General features: G+C 44.7%; 1 protein-coding gene and 1 long non-coding RNA gene across 3 annotated transcripts; one reads left to right on the top strand and one right to left on the bottom strand.

The window, feature by feature from the left end:
* Window positions 1-82: 82 nt before the first annotated feature.
* Window positions 83-2078, top strand: LOC148112506 (uncharacterized). Its single transcript, XR_015729343.1, has 2 exons — window positions 83-130; window positions 1835-2078. It is a non-coding gene; the product is annotated as an uncharacterized LOC148112506 (long non-coding RNA).
* On the bottom strand, window positions 1698-19281 carry CRTAM (cytotoxic and regulatory T cell molecule). Of its 2 annotated transcripts, XM_087875693.1 has the most exons (10): window positions 19213-19281; window positions 14940-15086; window positions 13110-13262; window positions 12174-12317; window positions 9492-9647; window positions 8756-8845; window positions 7945-8034; window positions 5180-5326; window positions 3332-3418; window positions 1698-2047 (listed from the first exon to the last, which is right to left on the bottom strand). In XM_087875693.1, the coding sequence occupies exons 1-10, from the start codon at window positions 19259-19261 to the stop codon at window positions 1914-1916; spliced, it is 1197 nt and encodes a 398-aa protein (XP_087731819.1). In that variant the 5' UTR covers window positions 19262-19281; the 3' UTR covers window positions 1698-1913. The 2 variants fall into 2 exon arrangements, with proteins under 2 accessions (XP_087731819.1, XP_087731818.1); XM_087875692.1 differs by lacking the exon at window positions 1698-2047 and having other exon boundaries at window positions 3040-3418.
* Window positions 19282-21219: the final 1938 nt, after the last annotated feature.

The raw sequence follows: 21219 nt of genomic DNA on the forward strand, positions 1-21219 counted from the left end.
CAACGGTATCCAGATGCAGAAGCTCGGCGCGAACCAACTGTCCGCTAAGAGAGGGGTGTATGCGTGTGTGTGTGTGGGGGGGGGGGTGAAGCAGCGTTCTTCAGCTTCCGCTTTGGGCTCCAGGAAAATGGTATGGTCCAAAGTCTGTTTTTGCTTTGCTTTTTTTTTTTATCCAAAGGTTTTTAGGATTTATTAAACCAAATTGGCAGTTTTCTAATTTTATGAGGAGGGAGGAGGGGGGGAAGAGAAGGAGGGAGGGAGGGAGAAGGGGAAGGAGGAAGGACTGATGTTGTTAGCTAGTTTGATAATGAAACGTCTGCCAGAAAACAGCGAAGCTCAGAGAGAGCACCGGGGTTCTCAACTGGTCAACCCTGAGCTACAAATATGGAAGGGAGGAAGGAAGGAAAGGAGATGGAAGAAAGGGAGGAAGGAAGGAATAGGCTGGGAAGGAAGGAAGGAGGGAGGGAGGGAGGGAAGCAAGGAAAGGAAGAAGGAAGGAAAGGAGATGGAAGAAAGGGAGGAAGGAAGGAATAGGGTGGGAAAGAAGGAATGATGGAGGGATGGAGGGAGGGAAGGAAAGGAGGGTGGAAGAAAAAGATGGAAGTCGGAGGGTGGGAGGAAGGAAGGGAGGAATAGGGAGGGAGGTTGGAAAGGAAGGAGGGAGGGAGGGAAGCAAGGAAAGGAGGAAGGAAGAAAAGGAGATGGAAGAAAGGGAGGAAGGAAGGAATAGGGTGGGAAGGAAAGAAGGATGGAGGAGGGAGGGAGGGAAGCAAGGAAAGGAGGAAAAGAAAAAGATGGAAGACGGAGGGTGGGAGGAAGGAAGGGAGGAATAGGGAGGGAGGTTGGAAAGGAAGGAGGGAGGGAGGGAAGCAAGGAAAGGAGGAAGGAAGAAAAGAAGATGGAAGAAAGGGAGGAAGGAAGGAATAGGGTGGGAAGGAAGGAAGGGATGGAGGAGGGAGGGAGGGAAGCAAGGAAAGGAGGAAGGAAGAAAGATGGAAGACGGAGGGTGGGAGGAAGGAAGGAAGGAATGGGGGGGAGGTTGGAAAGGAAGGGAGGGAGGGAAGCAAGGAAAGGAGGAAGGAAGGAAGGAATAGGGTGGGAAGGAAGGAAGGATGAGGGAGGGAAGCAAGGAAAGGAGGAAGGAAGAAGAGATGGAAGAAAGGGAGGGAGGAAGGAAAGGAAGGAAGGAAAGAAAGAAAGAAAGAAAGGGAAGGATGGAATTTACAGGGCAATTTAGTCAACAATACTATTTCTCATAATTCTTTTTTATCAAATCTGGAAATGGCCTTTCTTATGACAGGTCCTCTTTCTTCACTTTGGCATATTTGAAGAATATGCTTTTTCCAAAAAGGAACTGTGTTTGATGAAAATTAAGCTCTAATTAATATAAAATAGGTTGCAAACCTCCACATGACTAATAGGGGGAGGTTTTAACCCAAAATCTGCTGCCTTCTCTTGGTTATCTTGATTTCTGCAGCTTGGATGTGCTGCTAAGAAACTATTTGGCAAATGGATATCGTACTATATTGTGCTTGTAACGGATGTTGAGGAAAATCAAAGGTTGGAGTGTGGGGAAGTGTAACCTTCTTTTTAGGGAAGTTTAAAAGATTTCTTGGAGTAATGTAATAAATTAACTTTGTATATCCCGAAATCATTAAGACCACACGAGGAATTTAACTGCTAAGTAACAACTGATACAAGTTCTCAAGGGCCTTTATAGTATGGTTATTGCTTTATTTGCAATATAGTTCTAAAATGTATCTTAGTCTAGGAGGCTCTCATCTGAAATCCTCTCCAAAATCTGGATTTTTGAAGAGATTTTTTTTTTTTGCAGAACAGGGCAGCGCAGGAAGAAAAATGGGAAGGGAAGATGGTCCTTGCCGTTAAACACGGCACAATATTGTCCTTAGTGTTTACATATCCGTTTCTCTAAAGTGGGACGATTCTTTTTCGAAGACTGAAGAATCCTGACTTCCTTCTGAAGGTTTTGGTGTCCTGGTATACGATTTTTGAATTGTATATTTCTCGCTGTTCCTCCAGGGGATCACTGCATAAAATAAAGGCATAGGTCACTGCTACTTCGAGCTCATTTCTTTTTATTTCTGATCCTAGCTCATATTTCAGCCCCAAAACAGCTGGTAAAAAAACAGATAGAGATTAACAGAGTTGGAAGGGACCTTGTAGGTCATCTAGTCCAACCCCCCCAAAGCAGGAGACCCTACACCATTTCTGACAGATGGCAGTCCAGTCTCTTCTTGAAAGCTTCCAGCGATGAAGCTCCCACAACTTCTGAAGGCAACTTCTGTTCCATGGGTTGATTGCTCTCACTGTCAGAAAATTTCTCCTTATTTCTAGGTTGAATCTCTCTTTGTTCACTTTCCATCCATTATTCCTTGACTGGCCTTCAGGTGCTTTGGGAAATAGCTTGACCCCTTCCTCTCTGTGGTAGCCCCTCAAATATTGGAAGACTGCTATCATGTCTCCCCTGGTCCTTCTCTTCTCTTCACTAGACTAGCCATGCCCAGTTCCTGCAACTGTTCATCGTATGTTTTAGCCTCCAGTCCCCTCATCATCCTGGTTGCTCTTCTCTGCACTCTTTCTAGAGTCTCAACATCTTTTTTATAGTATGGTGACCAAAACTGGATGCAGTACTCTAGGTGTGATCTTACTAAGGCTTTATAGAGTGGTATTAATACCTCCCTTGATCTTGATTGTATCCCTCTGTTAATACAATTTAAGATTGCATTGGCTTTTTTGGCTGCCGCCGCACACTCTTGGCTCCTATTTAATTGGTTGTCCACTAAGAGTCCAAAATCCCTCTCCCAGTTACTGCTATTAGGCCTGGTTTCACCCAGTCTGTATGTCAGCACTTCAAACTGCAATTACTCTAGTGCTGACATAAGAAGGAGGAGCGGAGGCGTCTGGAAAGGGACGTTTTGAGTTTTCACCTACTTATTTTCCCTGGAGATAATATCCCCTAGGAGATGGGATGGGAGGGGGGAAATTCCTTTGAGCTGGAGCAGTAGATTAGGGGCAGAGTGATTTGGAAGATGGCCAATGAGTGCAGGGGTGTGGGGAACGGAAAGGGAGGGTTTTGGGTCTGGAAGTCAGTGTTGGCTACGATGGAGTCGGACTTTTGAATGTCGTGCTTAATAAAGGGGAATTTTCTTCAAAGACTTTGTTTGAAATGCAATTTATTTGAGACGACCTCGAAACCTGACACTGTATGTATATTCCACAGCAATTGAACTGCACATTTGTTCATCCTTGCTTTTCTTAATTTCAACCTCTGCCCTGCCTGCAAACATGAAGAAATCCCATTTATACATACCGCATATATTCTTCTCGAGCCTGCCAGGGGATTCGTTTGCTTTAGGCCTGTAGCTCTCAATGGGTTGTTCAGAAGCATTATTATTTTCTATATTAGGGAGGGACAGGAATGAGGTGCAGAGTATTAGTCCAGATATCTGTCGCGACAAGGCAGATTTAGCTCACATACCTATTGATAGTCCTTGACTTATGAACAGTCACTTAATGACTATTCGAAGATGCGAAGGCCCCTCCAGATCTATTTATGACCTGTTTTCAGAGTTACAATGTCCCCAGACAGCACACACACAAAGTCACATGGTCACATTTTGGGTACTTGCAACCGGCTCACCTTTTCGGCTGTTTGAAGCATCCTATGGTCACATGACTGGAATTTATATCATTATTATTTTTTTTATCAAATGCCTGTAAACAAAATGTGTTTACAGCCGTTGGGTAAAATGGATTTGCTTAATGACCACTGGATTTGTTTAACAACCGTGGCATTCGTTAACAAGCACCGCCAAAATAGTAAAAAAAAAAAAAAGTCAGATCTGGTCAGGTCTGGTCAGATAATGCCTCCAGTTAGGACTGCAACCACTTAACAATAGCTATAGCACTTATATACCACTTCACAGTGCTTTTACAGCCCTCTCTAAGCGGTTTACAGAGTCAGCCTATTGCCCCGAACAATCTGAGTCCTCATTTTACCAATCTTGGAAGGACGGAAGGCTGAGTCAACCTTGAGCTTGGTGAGGCTCAAATCTGCCAAATTGCAGGCAGCCGGCAGTCAGCAGAAGTAGCCTGCAGTACTGCATTCTCACCACTGCGCCACCACGGCTCTTAACAACTGTAATTCTGGGCTCAGTTAAGATCATAAGTCAAGGACTACCTGTATAATGTTCCATGTTTACTTGGAAGGAAGCCTCATTAATTTCAATGGGGCTTTACACTCAAGTAAGTGGGTATAATGATGACTGTCCCACCTCCAACACGTTCATGAGTCAGAGATCCTAATTTTCAGGTGAAGTCTTTTTCCTAATTCTAGGTTTAATACTGGCTCAAATCTGACTGGCATTGGTGAACAAACATATTGGAATTTTTAAAACATCTGCTATACAAATTCAGGAAAGTGAAATCAATTGCTGTGGCAGACAAGGTTCTACTGTTCTCTGAAGATGTTAAAGATCGTTTTCTTGTGGTCTGCCAGTGGACAGCAGAGCTGGCAACAGATTCGGACAGTGAGGAGGTTGGGGAGGAACATGGGCCAGTCTTGGAGTCTGGGGAAGGCTCTGCGTCGGAGGCAGAGAGGGGGCCAGGGCCGTATGCCAGTTATCAGCTGCCTTCGGAGTCAGACATCAGTGAGGCAAACCAACAGCTGGAGCCTGTTCCCAATGTGCGCATGCGCAGAGTTGCCAGACGAAGGGAACAGCTAAAGAACAAGGGTCGACTTGGGAGTAACGCCACAGGTGGACAAGGAATGACCCCCTCCCAGCGGGAATAAAAGAGGAACGAAAGGGGAGTGGAGTTTGCAGGAGACAATTCGTTCATTCCTGCATTCTTGCCAAGAATTGCGGCATCTGAAAGATATTGGCCCGGCCACTCTCCAAGCCTGATAAAGGTCGGGAATTGTGAACTATCTTGAAAGACTGTGGGAGAGGAAAGACTTTTCTGGAGAGGAATTCACTGTCAATTAAATAAAAGGGGTTTATTGGGAAGCCTAGGTCAGAACACATTTCCCACAATCTTGAAGCACCACAAGAAATTTTGTGGGTGTTGAACGCAGGCTTTTTAGCAACTTTTGGGCACGTGGGTGGAAGAGGAAACTATTGCCAATATATATTGAATTCTCCTTTTTTTTCCTTGTTACCTTTTTTCCAGTCCCTGTGTGCTTTCCACAGCTTCACCACAAAGAGAAGGACAATGATCAAGAGAGCAAGAAGGAGAACGGACACAAGGCTCGGGAACAAAATGTTGGCTTGTTCCTCCATAGAGCCTCTGTAAGTCATGTTTGTTTCTGTTTTGGGAAGAAAAAAAAAGGAACAGAAAACATTTGAGTTTTGTCATCTGTAGCTTCTATTTCCTAGCAGAAAAATATTGGGGGGGTTATGAGAGCTGGAGAATTGTATTTCTCCACCAGTTGAGCTTCCATGGAGTCCACCACACCAGCATTCTCCAACTTGCTATTTCCCAGAAAGTTCTGGACTATACACAGAGTTGTATAGTCTTCAAGGGCTCTTTGAAGGTCATCGAATCCAGGGGTCACCAACCTTTCGGACTTCAGGGACCATTAAATTCATAATTTTAAATCCCGCGGACCACTAATACGATCTGCCTAATGACTGGCTGGGTGGGCGTGGCTAGGTGGTCATGTGACTGGGTGGGCGTGGACAACTCGATCTCACTCACGTCGAGGGGTGCCTCGCCAGCCTCTACCCGCCACTCCTCTCCCAGCTGCTCCTCGCCTCCCCGCCCATTCGAAATCATTCGAAATCAATTAATAAGAACAATATGAGCCCACCTGGAATGTCATTCGTTTTGCTTTCGCTAAGGAGCCTGGATAGCTCAACAGACAGAAGCACTGTAATTTAACACCAGCTGTCTGCAATTAAAGTAAGATCAAATCTCGCCAGGTTCAAGGTTGACTCGGCCTTCCATCCTTTCTAAGGTAGGTAAATTGAGGACCCAGTTTGTTAGGGGGCAATAAGCTGACTTTGTATAAATATACAAAAGTATGAAGGCTATTGCTTAACGCACTGTAAGCCGCCCTGAGTCTCCAGAGAAGGGCGGCATATTAATCAAATTAAAAAAAAAAGTGTCTGAATCCAAATTATGATTTATAGCTTAGTGTATATTGAGCATACCTAGCCAAGGAAGTCTATTTAGAAACCCATTTATCTTAGTTTATAAAGAATTCCATGCCCATATACACTTAATGCACTTAATTCCAGGAAGTTTGACTAGGGAAACACTAAAAGAGCATATCTTTTCAGCGAATACTCTGAAATGAAAACTTTATCGTCTTTTTTTAAAACAGATTAACAGAGTTGGAAGGGACCTTATAGGTCATCTAGTCCAACCTCTCGCTCAAGCAGGAGACCCTACTCCATTTCTGACAAATGGCAGTCCAATCTTTTCTTGAAAGTCTCAAACGATGAAGCTCCCACAACTTCCGATGGCAACTTCTGTTCCATGGGTTGATTGTTCTCACTGTCAGAAAGTTCCTCCTCATTTCTAGGTTGAACCTCTCCTTGATCAGTTTCCATCCATGATTCCTTGTCTGGCCTTTGGGTGCTTTGGAAAAGAGCTTGACCCCTTCCTCTCTGTGGCAGCCCCTCAAATATTGGAAGACTGCTATCCTGTCTCCCCTGGTCCTTCTCTTCACTAGACTAGCCGTGCCCAGTTCCTGCAACCGTTCATCATATGTTTTAGTTTCCAGTCCCCTAATCATCCTGGTTGCTCTTTTCTGCACTCTTTCTAGAGTCTCAACATACTTCTTATAGTGTGGTGACCAAAACCAGATGCAGTACTCTAGGAGTGGCCTTACTAAGGCTTTATAGAGTGACATTAGTACCTCCCTTGATCTTGATTGTATCCCTCTATTAATGCAGTTTAGGATTGCATTGGCTCTTTGGGCTAGCACCACACACTGCTGGCTCCTATTTAGCTAGTTGTCCACTAAGGCTCCAAGATCCCGCTCACAGTCACTGCTTTTAAGCCTGGTTTCACCCAGTTTATATGTGTACTTTTGGTTTTTCTTACCTACCTGTGTTTCCCCGAAAATAAGACCTTGTCTTATATTTTTTTGAACCCTGGAATTACTGCTTGGCCTTATTGCCATGCGCTGCTTATTTTGGGGGAAACAGGGTAAGTGTAGGACTTTGCTTTCGTCTAACCTATCTTCCCTAAACAGTTGTTCTGTCTCCGTCCCACACGCACACACACCAACAGATGTTCAAGAGTTAAAGACCAAACCAGCCGGCAAAATCCTTTTCCTTATGATAACAGAACTTGGCAACAACCTAGTGGCTGCCTGCCAAGAGTTTATTATTTATGAAGTGGAGAGATAACTTCTCCCCACTTCTGGTACATCAAAAGAAACAGCTCAATAATTACAGAGTCAATCAAGTCCAGAGATAATCCAGCAAAGTCTATAGCAAAAGTCCGGCAATGCAGAATGGCGTGGAAGCTTTCAGCTTTGTTCGTCACAAGGTTTGACTGGCCACCACGCTCCCTTTTATATCCTGTGGGGTGTGGTCCAGTGACTCAGCCTAATCTCGGGCATGCCTTTTCTTCTGTTGTGCGTGCTTATCTCTGCGACGCTGGCGTGGATCCAGCCAAGACTCATTACCCTCATCACTGTCCACCTGTGGCTGCATGGACGTGCTTGGCCCCGGCCCTATCTCTTGCCCTTCGGCGGACACCAAAGGCATTGCCAGAGAGGAGGGTCCTGGAGAGGGAGGCCTTGCCAACTCCTCCCCTTCACTCTCGGAGTCCTCTCCTGACGATGACACAGGCTCAGGTAACAGAGCCACAGCAACAGAGTCCCCAAGCCTCTGGCATCAGACCAGGAAGGAGAGCAAAGAATTAAAAGCACATCAGTTGAACATTATTAATAATGTGGGAGCAACTTACGATTGTTTGCCCAAACTTCTTTCTCTGTACTTGGGAACATTGTTTGTGTGGTTGGGTTTCCTTCTGTTACGTTGGATGTTGGATTGGATTCTGTGGAAGGGATGACAAAGAGGGTTATGGAAAGGAGAAAGGAGAAATGCAACCAATGTTATGGAGAAGAACAGGAAGCAAGTTGAGGGTGATGGAGCAGAGTGTTCTGCTCCAGCTACAGACCCCAAAGAACGCAGCACACACAAAGTCTGTACAAACCTTAGTTTACTAAATTAAATCAGTTTTTTTTCAAACAAAGGCTGTTAATTAACTTTCTTAACAGCCTTCAAGAATCCAAAGAATAAATAATCGTAATCTTACTATGGTTGGCAGAAAGCCCAGAAGCAATTTGAAAAGAACGAAGATCAAGACGCAAAGGAGAGTGAACGAAGTTTTTCCCTGCAAATTGCCTCAGTTGTCATCCTTCCTTAAATAGGCTAAGGGAGTGGTCAATTAGCCCCAAGCCTTACTCTCGAGGAGACCTTCTCCTGAGGAGCCACTCCTGCCTTTTGGCAGCTCTGTGCGCTCATGCATCGAGAAGAGATCCTCCTCATCCTCTTCCTCTTCACTTATGGGAGCTTCTGGAGGTTCTGAAGGCCCTGGCTGAAACTCCGCCTCTGGCACCACATCTTCTCCAGCCTCCTCACTGTCCGACTGGAGTGCCAGCTGCATAGGCTGCTGGTGCAGCACCACACCAGCCTCCTCGCTGTCGGAATCAGCTACTAACTGCACAGGCTGCTGACGGGCCACAACACAGAGAGGATCAATGTTGTAGTCTTACCATTGGTAGCATTAGAACTTTGTGTTTCTGCTTCCTTGGTTGGAGGCAACGTTGGAATGCTAAAGGTTCCTTCTGTCCTCTGTTTTTGTTCTGAATGTGTGGAAAAGGAAACAAGGAAGGCTATTAATGCCCAAGCATAACATTTATAAACTTATAAAGGCCAAAACGTGAGAGTCCTACTAGATTAGAAGATCCATTTAGATCACATATGGCCTTCTGGATAATGTGGTCTTCTAGAATCCACTATCCTCAACCATTGTCTATAGTAAGTAGGGCTAATGGAATATCTATATCTATCTATCTATCTATCTATCTATCTATCTATCTATCTATCTATCTATCATCTATCTATCGCCCCCAACAATCTGGGTCCTCATTTTACCGACCTCGGAAGGACAGAAGGCTGAGTCAAACCTCGAGCCTGGTGTGATTCGAACTGCCAAATTGCAGGCAGCCGGCAGTCAGCAGAAGTAGCCTGCAGTACTGCACTCTGACCACTGCGCCACCGCAGTTCAAATGGTTGCAAGTCATTTTTTTTTCCAGTGCCGGGGTAACTGAATGGTCACTAAATGGACTGTTGTAAGTCGAGAACCACCTCCAGTGCAAACGTTATTAAGTTTCCCATGAGGCATACTGCATGTGTAAATGATTGTGTAATTCCTAAGAGGGAATTACTTATTTCTCCTGTTTATTTTTGAAACACGTTTTCCATCCTGCCCTCAAGATCTCCACTTACTGGCATGATCCAGGTGCAAAGTCAGAGTTAAATTTCTTCCTCCTAAGGCTTTGTGATGTATCACACAAGAAACGACAGAGCCCTGGGGGAATGTGTAGATGGCCAAGTTGCTTATGGAATGGAACCTCTTGGCTTCCAGCTGGTGTTGACTGTTTCCTAAAATGCATCGAAGAATGCAAAAAGAGATAATAATAATAATAATAATAATAATAATAATAATAATAATACCGCCTCTGCAATGAAAAAGAAGAGACAGTTGACCACCTGATCAGTGGGTGCAGCAAAATTTCACAAACTGACTACCTACAACGCCATGACCGTGTTGCTAAAATCATTCACTGGAAATTGTGCCAGAAGTTTGGATTTGAGTACAGCAAAAACCACTGGGAACATCAGGTTGAGAAAGTTTTAGAGAATGAGAAACTCAAGATCTTGTGGGACTTTAGGATTCAGACTGACAGGCACTTGGTCCACAACACACCTGACATAACAATAGTTGAAAAGAAAAAAGTATGGTTCATTGACATTGCAATACCTGGTGATGCACGAATTGAAGATAAGCAGCAAGAAAAAATCACAAAGTACCGGGACTTACAAATTGAAGTTGAGCGACTGTGGAAAAAGAAATCGTGTGTTGTCCCGATTGTAATTGGAGCCCTCGGAGCAATACCCAAAGGGCTACCCCGCTATTTAGAAATTCTAAATTTGCCGGACTTGAACATTTTGACTCTACAAAAAACCACCTTACTCGGAACAGCTTACATCCTCCGACGATACCTTAACAGTTCCTAGGTCCTGGGTTAGGACTCGAGCTGCTGAGCTATTAACCAGCCTCAAAGGCTGTGAATCTCACTAAAGATTAACCAATAAATAATAATAATAATAATAATAATAATAATAATAATAATAATAATAATAATAATAATAGAATTCTTTATTGGCCAAGTGTGATTGGACACACATGGAACAGACTAAGTGGACACGGAAACTTTTGAAAAGTGCTTGCTACTTCCTGCTGCCCTCTCCCCATAGTCTGACGTGGCTGCCTAAATCAACCCTAACCCTAACCCTGATGCTAGGGTTAGTACCAAGCTAGGATGAACCAGGTTTAAATTCTATTTGGTTGTGTCATTTCCCCAGTTGTAGTGTCTCACCTTCCCCACATGGCTACCATGAAGATCAAACTATGGGGAGAACTTCAGCGATGGTTCCTTCTCTAGGCACAACAAGCCAGGTTCCCACAAAACATTTGAAGTTCCTAGAAAGATGCTGACCTCACTGAGGTTCTGAATGGGGATGATGCTAAGATGATACCCCAAGATAAGAATTTAAGGTAATACAAATACTGTGATCTCCCTTCAAAGAATAGAATAGAATAGAATAGAATAGAATAGAATAGAATAGAATGCAGAATAAGAATAAAAATAAGAATAAGAATAGAACAGAACAGAATAGAATGCAGAATAAGAATAAGAATAAGAATAAGAATAGAATAGAATAGAATAGAATGCAGAATAAGAATAAGAATAGAACAGATTAGAACAGAATAGAATGCAGAATAAGAATAAGAATAGAATAGAATAGAATAGAATAGAATGCAGAATAAGAATAAGAATAAGAATAAGAATAGAATAGAATAGAATAGAATAGAATAGAATAGAATAGAATAGAATAGAATTCTTTATTGGCTAAGTGTGATTGGACACACAAGTAATTTGTCTTCGGTGCATGAGCTCTCAGTGTACATAAAAGCTATAAGTGATCAATCATGATCATAGTCATCATAAAAATACATTCGTCATAAATCAGAAGATACAACGCTTCGTGGTAGTCATAGGATACTAAATGAGCAATCGACGTAAATCGTACTGGGAAAGTAAATAAAACAGTATAAATCGTAAAGATACAAGCAACAAAGTTATAGTTGTAGGTAGAAAAGGAGATAGGTAATAGGAACGATAAGAAGATTAATAGTAATGCAGACTTAGTGAATAGTTTGACAGTGTTGAGGGAATTATTTGTTTAGCAGAGTGATGGCATTCAGAAAAAAACTGTCCTTGTGTCTAGTTGTTCTTGTGTGCAGTGCCCTATAGTGTCTTTTTGAGGGTTGGAGTTGAAACAGTTTATGTCCAGGATGCGAGGGGTCCGTAGATATTTTCACAGCCCTCTTTTTGACTCCTGCAGTATATAGCTCCTCAATGGAAGGCAGGTTGGCTGCAATTGTTTTTTTCTGCAGTTCTAATTATCTTATTATAATATTATAATAGGATAATTAGAACTGCTTCAGCAAGACTAAAACGTCTGGATAGTGGATGCGATATAACCTGGAGGCAGCAGAAGAGAAGAGAAAGAGCTCCCTAAATACAAAGACCAACAAATAGAAGTAGAATGACAATGGCAAAAGGAAGCAAAGATAATACCGAGAGCAATTTGGTGCAATCCCAAAAGATCTGGAATGCTTAATATTATTAAATGCTTAATATTATTTTTGTTGAAGACTGATTATGAACCGAGTTCGCTACTCATACAATGGACCCAACTAGTAAATAAACAAACGAACAACTTGATTTTAAAGCTGGTATAATTGCTTACCGGGAGTTTTTTTCCCCAGTGTTATCGAAGAAGGGCTATTAAAAGACAAAGGATAGTCCAGAAAGAAAAAGAACGTTATTTGAAACATACCAAAGATTTCCATTCCGTTCTGTAGCAGCCAGGTGATCTGAGGGGCAGGCCAGCTGTCTTCCGTGGAACACTTTAAGATTATATTTTCTTCTGTGTGGCTTATTGTGTTCCTCAACGCTTCTAGCAAAGGCTTGGAAGGTGGAGCTGTAAAAAGAAGAGAATTCATTAGGTTGTAGTCTTCCTGTTGGAATTTTACTTGAGTTGAATAGGATTGGGACAAGATCACCGCACCCACATATCTGGAGGGGTACGGTAAAGGTAAAGGTTCCCCTCGCACATCTGTGCTAGTCGTTTCCGACTCTAAGGGGCGGTGCTCATCTCCGTTTCAAAGCCGAAGAGCCAGCGCTGTCCAAAGACGTCTCCGTGGTCATGTGGCCGGCCTGACTCAACGCCAAAGGCGCACGGAATGCTGTTCCCTTCCCACCAAAGGTGGTCCCTATTTTTCTACTTGCATTTTTTTACGTGCTTTCGAACTGCTAGGTTGGCAGAAGCTGGGACAAGTCATGGGAGCTCACTCCCCGTTACGTGGCACTAGGGATTCGAACCGCTGAACTGCCGACCTTTCTAATCAACAAGCTTAGCATCTTAGCCACTGAGCCACTGCAGGAATTTTACTTGAGCTGTATAAGATTGGGACAGGACACCCCACTCACATATCTGGAGGGGAGATATAAGCAAATTAACTGTAAGATTACAGGTGGCCCCTCGGTTTATGAGAACTGAGCCCAACATTTCTGTTGCTAAGCGAGACAGTTAAGTGAATCTTGTCCCATTTTGGGACCTTTCTTGCCACAAACATTAAGCGATCTGCTGCGGTTATTAAGTAAGTAATACGGTTCTTAAGTGAATCCGCAACAGAATCCAGTTCAGCTCAAAACTATCCTAGCTATCTCCACAAGCCGTCATCCATTGAAAGGTAGGAGTTTCAGATCTTACCCCAGACTGTAACGTTCACTACTTTGGTTCCAATATTCTCGCTGTAGTAGAGACAGGTGAATAGGCCCTCATCGTGTCTTGTTACGTTGGAAAGACGAATAGACAGGGAATCGTTGGAGTAATTCAGAAGTTCGTACCTTCCGTCTCTTGTGGCTGTTTTTAAAAGAGAGATATAAATATTGGTAAGTAAGGCCACACTTGGAATACTGCATCCAGTTTTGGTCGCCACGATGTAAAAAAGATGTTGAGATTCTAGAAAAAATGCAGAGAAGAGCAAGGAAGATGATTAGGGGGCTGGAGGCTAAAACATATGAAGAACGGTTGCTGGAATTGGGTCAGAGGTGGGTTTCAGCAGGTTCTGACCAGATCTGGAGAACCGGTAGTGGAAATTTTGAGTAGTTCGGAGAACCGGTAGTAAAAATTCTGACTGGCCCCCACCCCCATCTATTCTCTGCCTCCCGAGTCCCAGCTGATCGGGAGGAAATGAGGATTTTGCAGTAACCTTCCACTGGATTGGGGAGGGAATGGAGATTTTACAGTATCCTTCCCAAGCCACGCCCACCAAGCTATGCCACACCCACCAAGCCACACCCACAGAGCTGGTAGTAAAAAATTTTGAAACCCACCACTGAATTGGGTATATTTAGTCTGATGAAAAGAAGGACTAGGAATGATACGATAGCAGTCTTCCAATATCTCAGGGACTGCCCCAAAGAAGAGGGAATCAAGCTACTCTCCAAAGCACCTGAGGGCAGGACAAGAAGCAATGGGTGGAAACTAATCACGGAGAGAAGCAACTTAGAACCAAGGAGAAATTTCCTGACAACTTCTGTTCCATGGGTTGGTTGTTCTCACCATCAGAAAATCCCTCCTTATTTCCAGGTTGAATCTCTCCTTAGTCAGTTTCCATCCATTATCCCCTTGAGAACTACCATAACTGTACACTGATTATGTTGCCTAGTTTGGGTAACGAAACATCTGAAAGAAAACCACCAAGCCCAGAGAGCACCAAGGACCCCACAATGAGCATATTGTCAACTTGCAAAGCTTTCAAGTTGCCATGAGCAGGAGGGAGAGAGAACTGATGGAGCTGATTGATTTCCCTAACTGAAACTACATTCCACAGATGCTTTCTTACCGCAATCAGTAGGAGAGTGTTGGGTTTCACAGCCAGCCAAAGTGGTTAATTGGAGAATGTGATTTATGCCACGGTCAGGAAGGAGGGGAGAGAGAGGGTCATAGGGGAACATAAATCTACATGGGATTAGTTCTAACTGCATCCGAATATTGCTGAAATGGTGCTCCTAATAAATGACTGTATTTCTTTTGAAATTTGGCTCGTGGCTCACGAATTAATTAGGGCATCTTTCGGAAACTTCACACATATACTTTGATATAAATGAATGAATAAATGAATGAATGAATGAATGTAATGAATGAATGAATGGAATGAATGAATGAATGAATGAATGAATGAATGAATGAATGAATGAATGAATGAATGCTCAGGACATAGCTGGACCTCAACACAACTGAACATCATGCAGAGTGCTTTTTTGTTGAAGAGAGTGAATACTTTTAAGTATTTCTTTAAAAAAGAAAGAAAGAAAAAGAACTGTGGAGGCAGTGATCAAACTATCGGAATTGCCCTGTTCACACATCCTAACCACATTGTGGAGATCTTGTGGCTTTAAACAAAGAGGGCAAGTTGTGAAAATGGATTTATGTCAGCCTGTTACACTTCAGAGGCTGGTAGGAAAACCCCCTTCTTGGTCTCCTTCCAGTGGAAAAAGTTCTTGCCGCCAACAGTTTCATCCCACTCTGACCTACCTTGCCAATCTTTGAAAAATATCGCAAAGCCCCCGGGATCTTTCCACTCTAGAGCGGAGGTGTTGCCTTTACTGTTGACGCAGTGGAGATCCAGATTCTGACCTTCCTCCAAGCTGAGACGTTCCATTAGGACCTGGGAAAAAATCCCTAGCGAAGAAAAGGGGTTTTTTGTAAAGGGTTACTCCAGGGAGACCCAGAGGTTGAGTCCTTTTGAGTAAAATACAAGAGTAGCCTCACATCGGCCTCTTACAGAATTACTATATTCCTCCAATCTCTTGGGGAAATGTATCTTTGACTCAATATGTATTCTCTCTCTCCCTCTTCCTCTACTTCCCTCTCTCTCTCTTTCTCTCCCACTCCCTCTCCTTCCCTTTCTCTCTTTCTCTCCCTCCTTCCCTCTCTCCCTCTCTTTCTCCCTCCCTCCTTCCCTCTCTTTCTCCCTTCCTCCCTCTCTCTCTCCCTCCTTCCCTCTCTCTTTCTACCTCCCTCCCTCTCCCCCCTCTCTCTTTATCTCCCTCTTCATCTCTCTTCCTCTCTTCCTCCCTCAGTCTCTCAGTCCCTCCCCCCTCTCCCTCTCCCTCTCCTTCCCTCTCTCTCTCTCTCTCTCTCTCTCTTTTTAAATTTGATTTATATGCCTCCCTTCTCCGGAGACTCAGGGTGGCTTACAATGCACTAAGCAATAGCCTTCATCCTTTTGTATATTTATACAAAGTCAGCTTATTGCCCCCACAAAGTGGGTCCTCAATTTACCTACCTTAGAAAGGATGGAAGGCTGAGTCAACCTTGAGCCTGGCGAGATTCGATCTTACTTTAATTGCAGATAGCTGGTGTTAAATTACACTGCTTCTGTCTGTTGAGCTAAACCAGGCTCTTTCTCTACCTCCCTCCCTCTCTCCCTCTCTCTTTCTCCCTCTCTCTGTCTGTCCCTCCCTCCCTCCCTCTCTGTCTTTCTCTCCCTCTCTCCCCCTCCCTCTCTTTCTCTCCCTCTCTTTCTCTCCCTCTCCCTCTCTCTCTTCCTCCCTCCATCTCTCTGACGTGGATATGGACTTCCTTAAAACGGTGTTTGCCCAAAGACACTTAAACACGTCATGGTTAGGTCCAAATCCTGATGCCAAAGATTCATTTATTCATTTTCATTTATTCTAAAAAAAAAAGTCCATGTGCCAAGCCACGAGATTCCAATAAAATCTCATGTTCACAATAAAAGAACCTTAAAAACACCCCATTTATCCCTTAACCCCTCCCAATGAAACCCATATTGCCAACGAAGCTAAAACATGGCCCCAATCCAAGAGCTGATGAATCCCAAATGCCAGGGGGAACCAGCCCCACGAAGGAGTTGAATTTTACCCACCCAAGGGCTGCTTCCATTCTATCTTTCGGTTTCATTTCGCCCACCTAAAATAACGTCGCAACTTCTTACGAACATTGGAGTTTCCCGAAACTGGTTGATACCTCCACCTTATCGGTGAAAAGTGTCACTGAGGCTGGAACGTTTTCCATAGGATGGCATAAAATGTTCCAAAACACTCACACCATTAAGGGAGACTTTGTCAAGTTTTCTCCTGGGGGCTGAAAGGCAGAATTTGTGGTCTTCCTGTGGACTCCTCTTTAGCTTCACTGTTTCCTGCCGCAGGTCTGTTCACAAACTACGAAATGAGGCCGAAAGGAAACACACCCGCCGACAGAGACTGGGCTCCAGAATCAAGTGTGCATTTCCTTTCCATTTGAGGTCTTAGAAAAACCGAGAGTGAATGAAGAAAAAAAAAAAACAATGCAGAAGGCATGGTTGAAATACATGTAAATGCGTATTTTAAATGGAACCGAGTATGGAGAGAAAAGAAGAATTTGGGGGTGACGTGATGGCAGTATTGCAGTATCTGAAGTGCTGCCACAAAGAAGAGAGAGGGTCAATTTATTTTCCAAAGCACCGGAAGGCAGGACAAGAAACAATGGATGGAAACTAAATCAAGGAGAGAAGCAACTTAGAACTAAGGGGGAAACTTCCTAACAGTGAGGACAATTAACCAGTGGAATGGCTTGTCTCTAGAAATTATGGGTGCTCCATCACCGGAGGTTTTTAAGAAGAGACTGGACAGTCACTTGTCTGGAATGGTATAGGGTCTCCTGTTTGAGCAGCAGGTTGGATTAGATCAGGGGTCACCAACCTTTCGGACCTCAGGGACCACTAAATTCATAATTTTAAATCCCGCGGACCACTAATATGATCTGCCTAATGACCGGCTGGGTGGGCGTGGCTACGTGGTCATGGGACTGGGTGGGCATGGCCAACTCCTCGCCTCCCCACCCTTAGGGCTTCTTAGGACCCCAACAGGAAGCAGTTGTTGGAGCTAAGCAGCCACCACGAGAAAGAGTTGGCAAAAGAGCTGGCTCAGTTCAAATTGGATCTGGCCAAGCTCAGCAGAAGCACCTCACTGAGGACTAGGAGCATAGGCTTTCCAAGTAGAGGGAAGACCTGTGGGAGTGCAAGGCCAGGTACCGGCGCCTGGAGGCTCAGTGGGCTGAGATGGTCAGCCAGTTCCAGGCCATGATGCAGTCCCACTGGAACGAGGCCCTCCAGCTCTTTGCCACCAGTGGCACTTCCTTCTAGCCTTCGCCCAAAGCCCTGCACCAGGAGGCCGAAGCAGACCCCAAGTCAGAATTTCTGCCCCCCTCCAACCCACACAAAAAGACCCCAAAGGGGGAGACTCTTTGCAGCAACACAAACATTCATTGCACGTATCTGGCCCAGGGGCCGTAGTTTGAGGACACCTTATTTAATGCAATATTAAAAATGAAAATAATTTTTCTGTGGACCACCAAAATTTTCTCATGGACCACCGGTTGGAGACCGCTGGAGTAGAAGACCTCCAAGGTCCCTTCCAACTCTATTCTGATTGGTTGATTGATGTTGGAGAACAGGAAATGGGGAACCACTCATTTCCTCCACATTTGGCTTAGCATCCTCCCACCTACTGAGCATTGGTCCCAGGAATTCCCAGGTTGAATTCAAACATTGCTGTAAACCGGGGTTCTCCAAAATGGTCAATATTGACCCACCATGGTTGATGGGACTATCCATCATGGTTATTATGGTTATTATTATTCATAAGTAGCGAATGTACTTATTATGAAATGATTTTTATCTAAGAAATGTTTGGCGGTCAACGAACAAATGAAATCTCATGAAAGGGTGGATGGAAGGGGGAGAAAGACCTTGAGAAACGGGTCAAAGAGATGCTACCTAGGCAAAAGGGATGATACGATGCTATAGGCTCTGCGCATGAGAACAAGACACAAGGACAGTTTTTCCCCCGAATGCCATCACTCTGCTAAACAACTAATTCCCACAACACTGTCAAATTAACTACTAAGACTGTATTACTATTCTTCTTCTCATCCTCACTAGTACCTATCTCTTCCCACTTATGGGTATATCCATGTTGCTTGTATCTTTACAACTTCTATTGTTTTTATTGTTTCCTATAAATGTAAAAAAAGATGTTGAGACTCTAGAAAGAGTGCAGAGAAGAGCAACAAAGATGATTAGGGGACTGGAGGCGAAAACATATGAAGAACGATTGCTGGAACTGGGCACGGCTAGTCTAGGGAAGAGAAGGACCAGGGGAGACCTGATAGCAGTCTTCCAATATTTGGGGGGCTCCCACAGAGAGGAGGGGGTCAAACTATTTTCCAAAGCACCTGAGGGCCAGACAAGGAATAATGGATAGAAACCAAACAAGGAGAAATTCAACCTGGAAATAAGGAGAAATTTCCTGACAGTGAGAACAATCAACCCATGGAACAGAAGTTGCCTTCAGACGTTGTGGGAGCTTCATCCCTGGAAGCTTTCAAGAAGAGACTGGACTGCCATCTGTCAAAAAGGGTGTAGGATCTCCTGCTTGGGCAGGGGGTTGGACTAGGTGACCTACAAGGTCCCTTCCAACTCTGTTAATCTGTATCTAACTCCTGGCAGAGAAAAAAATGAATAATCCAACCAAATGACCCTGAAGATCTCATTCGTTGAAAGAATCTTCATCCCTGAGAAGAGTCCTTGCAATTACGCCACCGCCAGCTGGCCTTACTCCCGGAAGACCAAGGAGAACGTTGGCTTAGTCTCAACAACCATTCGAAGGAGGTGAAGCTGAGCCCAGCCTGATTTCTAAAGAAGCTGCAGGATCCTCTACCCTGCTGGTTTTTTGAAAGCCACAAAGATATCCCACAACCGAACACCTGGTGCGGAATTCAAGCAGACGCTTTTGGCGTTACGTACCTCGCAGTGATAGGAAAGCCAGCACCCAGACCTGAGGAAGGCAAATCATCTTGAGGTGATGCCTGATCAGCTTCCTCTCCACTTTCAATCTCAGGGGGCTTGCTGACAACTTCTCCTTTTCTACAGAGCAGCCAAAAGTCATGTACCATGACTTCATCAGTGGTAGGTCGGCCCTCTTCCTCTTGACTCCTCCTCCCTTCCCCCCCGTAGCTTCACAGTTTCCTTCACAGCAAAGGGTCAACTGATCTCCAGGCTTGCGGAAAATCTGCACCTCTCTTTGTAGAGCGTTCCACACTTCGCTTTGTGGTGAGCGCCGAAGCGCAACTCAACCACGAGTTCTTGCAAGGTGCATTGTGCATGCATCTCACAGCTTCTTGGTGGGTGCATCCTGAATTGCCTCTCGTACAAATGGGACAAGCCATGTCACACTTCTGCAGGACAGGTCAACTGCTGGTTCCTTAAAGAACTGTTGTGGCTCTGTTGCCTGAGCCTGGGCTATCTACAGATGCAGACTCTGAGAGTGAGGGAGAGCAGTTGGCACAGCCTCCCTCTCCAGGACCCTCCTCTCTGGCAATGCCTCTGGAGGACACTGAAGGCCAAGAGAGCTAAGCACATCCCCGCAGCCACAGGTGGACAGCGACAAAGGAGATAAGTGCTGGCTGGACCCTCGGCAGAGGCGCAGGGAGAAGTGTGCGCAGCAGAGGGGAAGGCGTGCCAGAGATTAGCTGAGTCACTGGACCACACCCCACAGGGTATAAATGTGGGTGTGGTGGCCGGTTCAGTTTGTGACGAGCAAAAACTAGAAATAATCCATGATCTCTGTGTTACAGGACTTCTGCCTGCCTTGTCGGACTGCATTTGGACTAATCCTTGTATTGCGGAAACTTTGCCTGCTTTATCGGAATGCTTGCAGTCTAATCTTTGTTTTGTGTGAGTAAAGTCTGAATTGGCAGCTAGCCACTGGGTTGCTGCCAGCTTTATCTTCAAAGATTTTGTCGTGTGGCTTATTAACTCCGGGCCGTCTGTGGGGGTGCGTTTGTGGGACGGGGACAGAACAGGAACATGGGTTTTTGTCTTTGTGAACAACAATGCTCCAGTGACATCAGCCTGCCTGCCTGTCTGTCTATCATCTCTCTCTCCTTCTCTCTGTTGTGGCCCGCCAGCTGCCAACAGAGTTGGCAGCAGACTCGGGCAATGAGGAGGTTGGGGAGGAACTTGGGCCAGCTCTGGAGTCCGGGGAAGGCTCCGATGGATGCTCTGCATTGGAAGCAGAGAGAGAGCCAGGGCTGTCCGACATTTCCCAGCCACCGGAGAGTCAGCTGCCTTTGGAGGCTGATATGAGTGAGGAGGAGGAACAGCTGGGGCCTGTTCCAGATGCACGAATGCGCAGAGCAGTTAGGAGAGGAGAACAATGGAAGACAAAGAGTCGACTTGGGATGCAGAGCACACGTGGATGCTGAATGGCCCCTCCCTGGCTGAGGAATAAATAGAAGGAAAGGGGTGTGGTTGTCGTAGAAGACAACTGTTCGTATTTCTGAAGATTTTGCTCATTGTGTTTCGTGCCACGGAGACTGCCTGCCAGAACTTAATTTGCAGCTTTGCAGCTGGGAGCTCACCAAGGAACTGATAAGGTTTGTTACTGCAGTTAATTCTTTGAAGGACTATTGCTTGGACTTTTCGGTGGGTGAATGCCATTAATTCACAAGAGATAAATAAAGAGGAGTTTTTCGGAACAAGGAATCTGTTTCTTGTTTCTGCTAAGGCTGGGTCAGAACACTCTCTCTTATCATCTTCCTTAACCCTGATGCTAATCATAACCATTACAAGCTATTCCTGGTTACTTCCACTTGCTAACACATTGCCATGTTGATTCACAGCAATGGTGAAATCCAAATTTTTTTTTACTACCGGTTCTGTGGGTGTGGCTTGGTGGGCATGGCATGGTGGGCGTGGCAGGGGAAGGATACTGCAAACTCTCAATTCCCACCCAACTCCAGGGGAAGGATA

Source organism: Pantherophis guttatus, chromosome 9, assembly GCF_059756535.1.
Source record: "Pantherophis guttatus breed Tessera chromosome 9, ASM5975653v1, whole genome shotgun sequence".
In the NCBI taxonomy this organism is placed as follows: Eukaryota; Metazoa; Chordata; class Lepidosauria; order Squamata; family Colubridae; genus Pantherophis; species Pantherophis guttatus.

What these genes read in the sequence shown, in the direction of transcription:
- CRTAM (XM_087875692.1), bottom strand. Translation starts at nt 19,261, where the DNA reads ATGATTTGCCTTCCTCAGGTCTGGGTGCTGGCTTTCCTATCACTGCGA. An exon ending in GGCTTTCCTATCACTGCGAG is followed by an intron (nt 15,087 to 19,212) that starts GTACGTAACGCC and finishes TTTCTTCGCTAG; the next exon opens with GGATTTTTTCCCAGGTCCTA. An exon ending in GAACGGAATGGAAATCTTTG is followed by an intron (nt 9,648 to 12,173) that starts GTATGTTTCAAA and finishes GATGCATTTTAG; the next exon opens with GAAACAGTCAACACCAGCTG.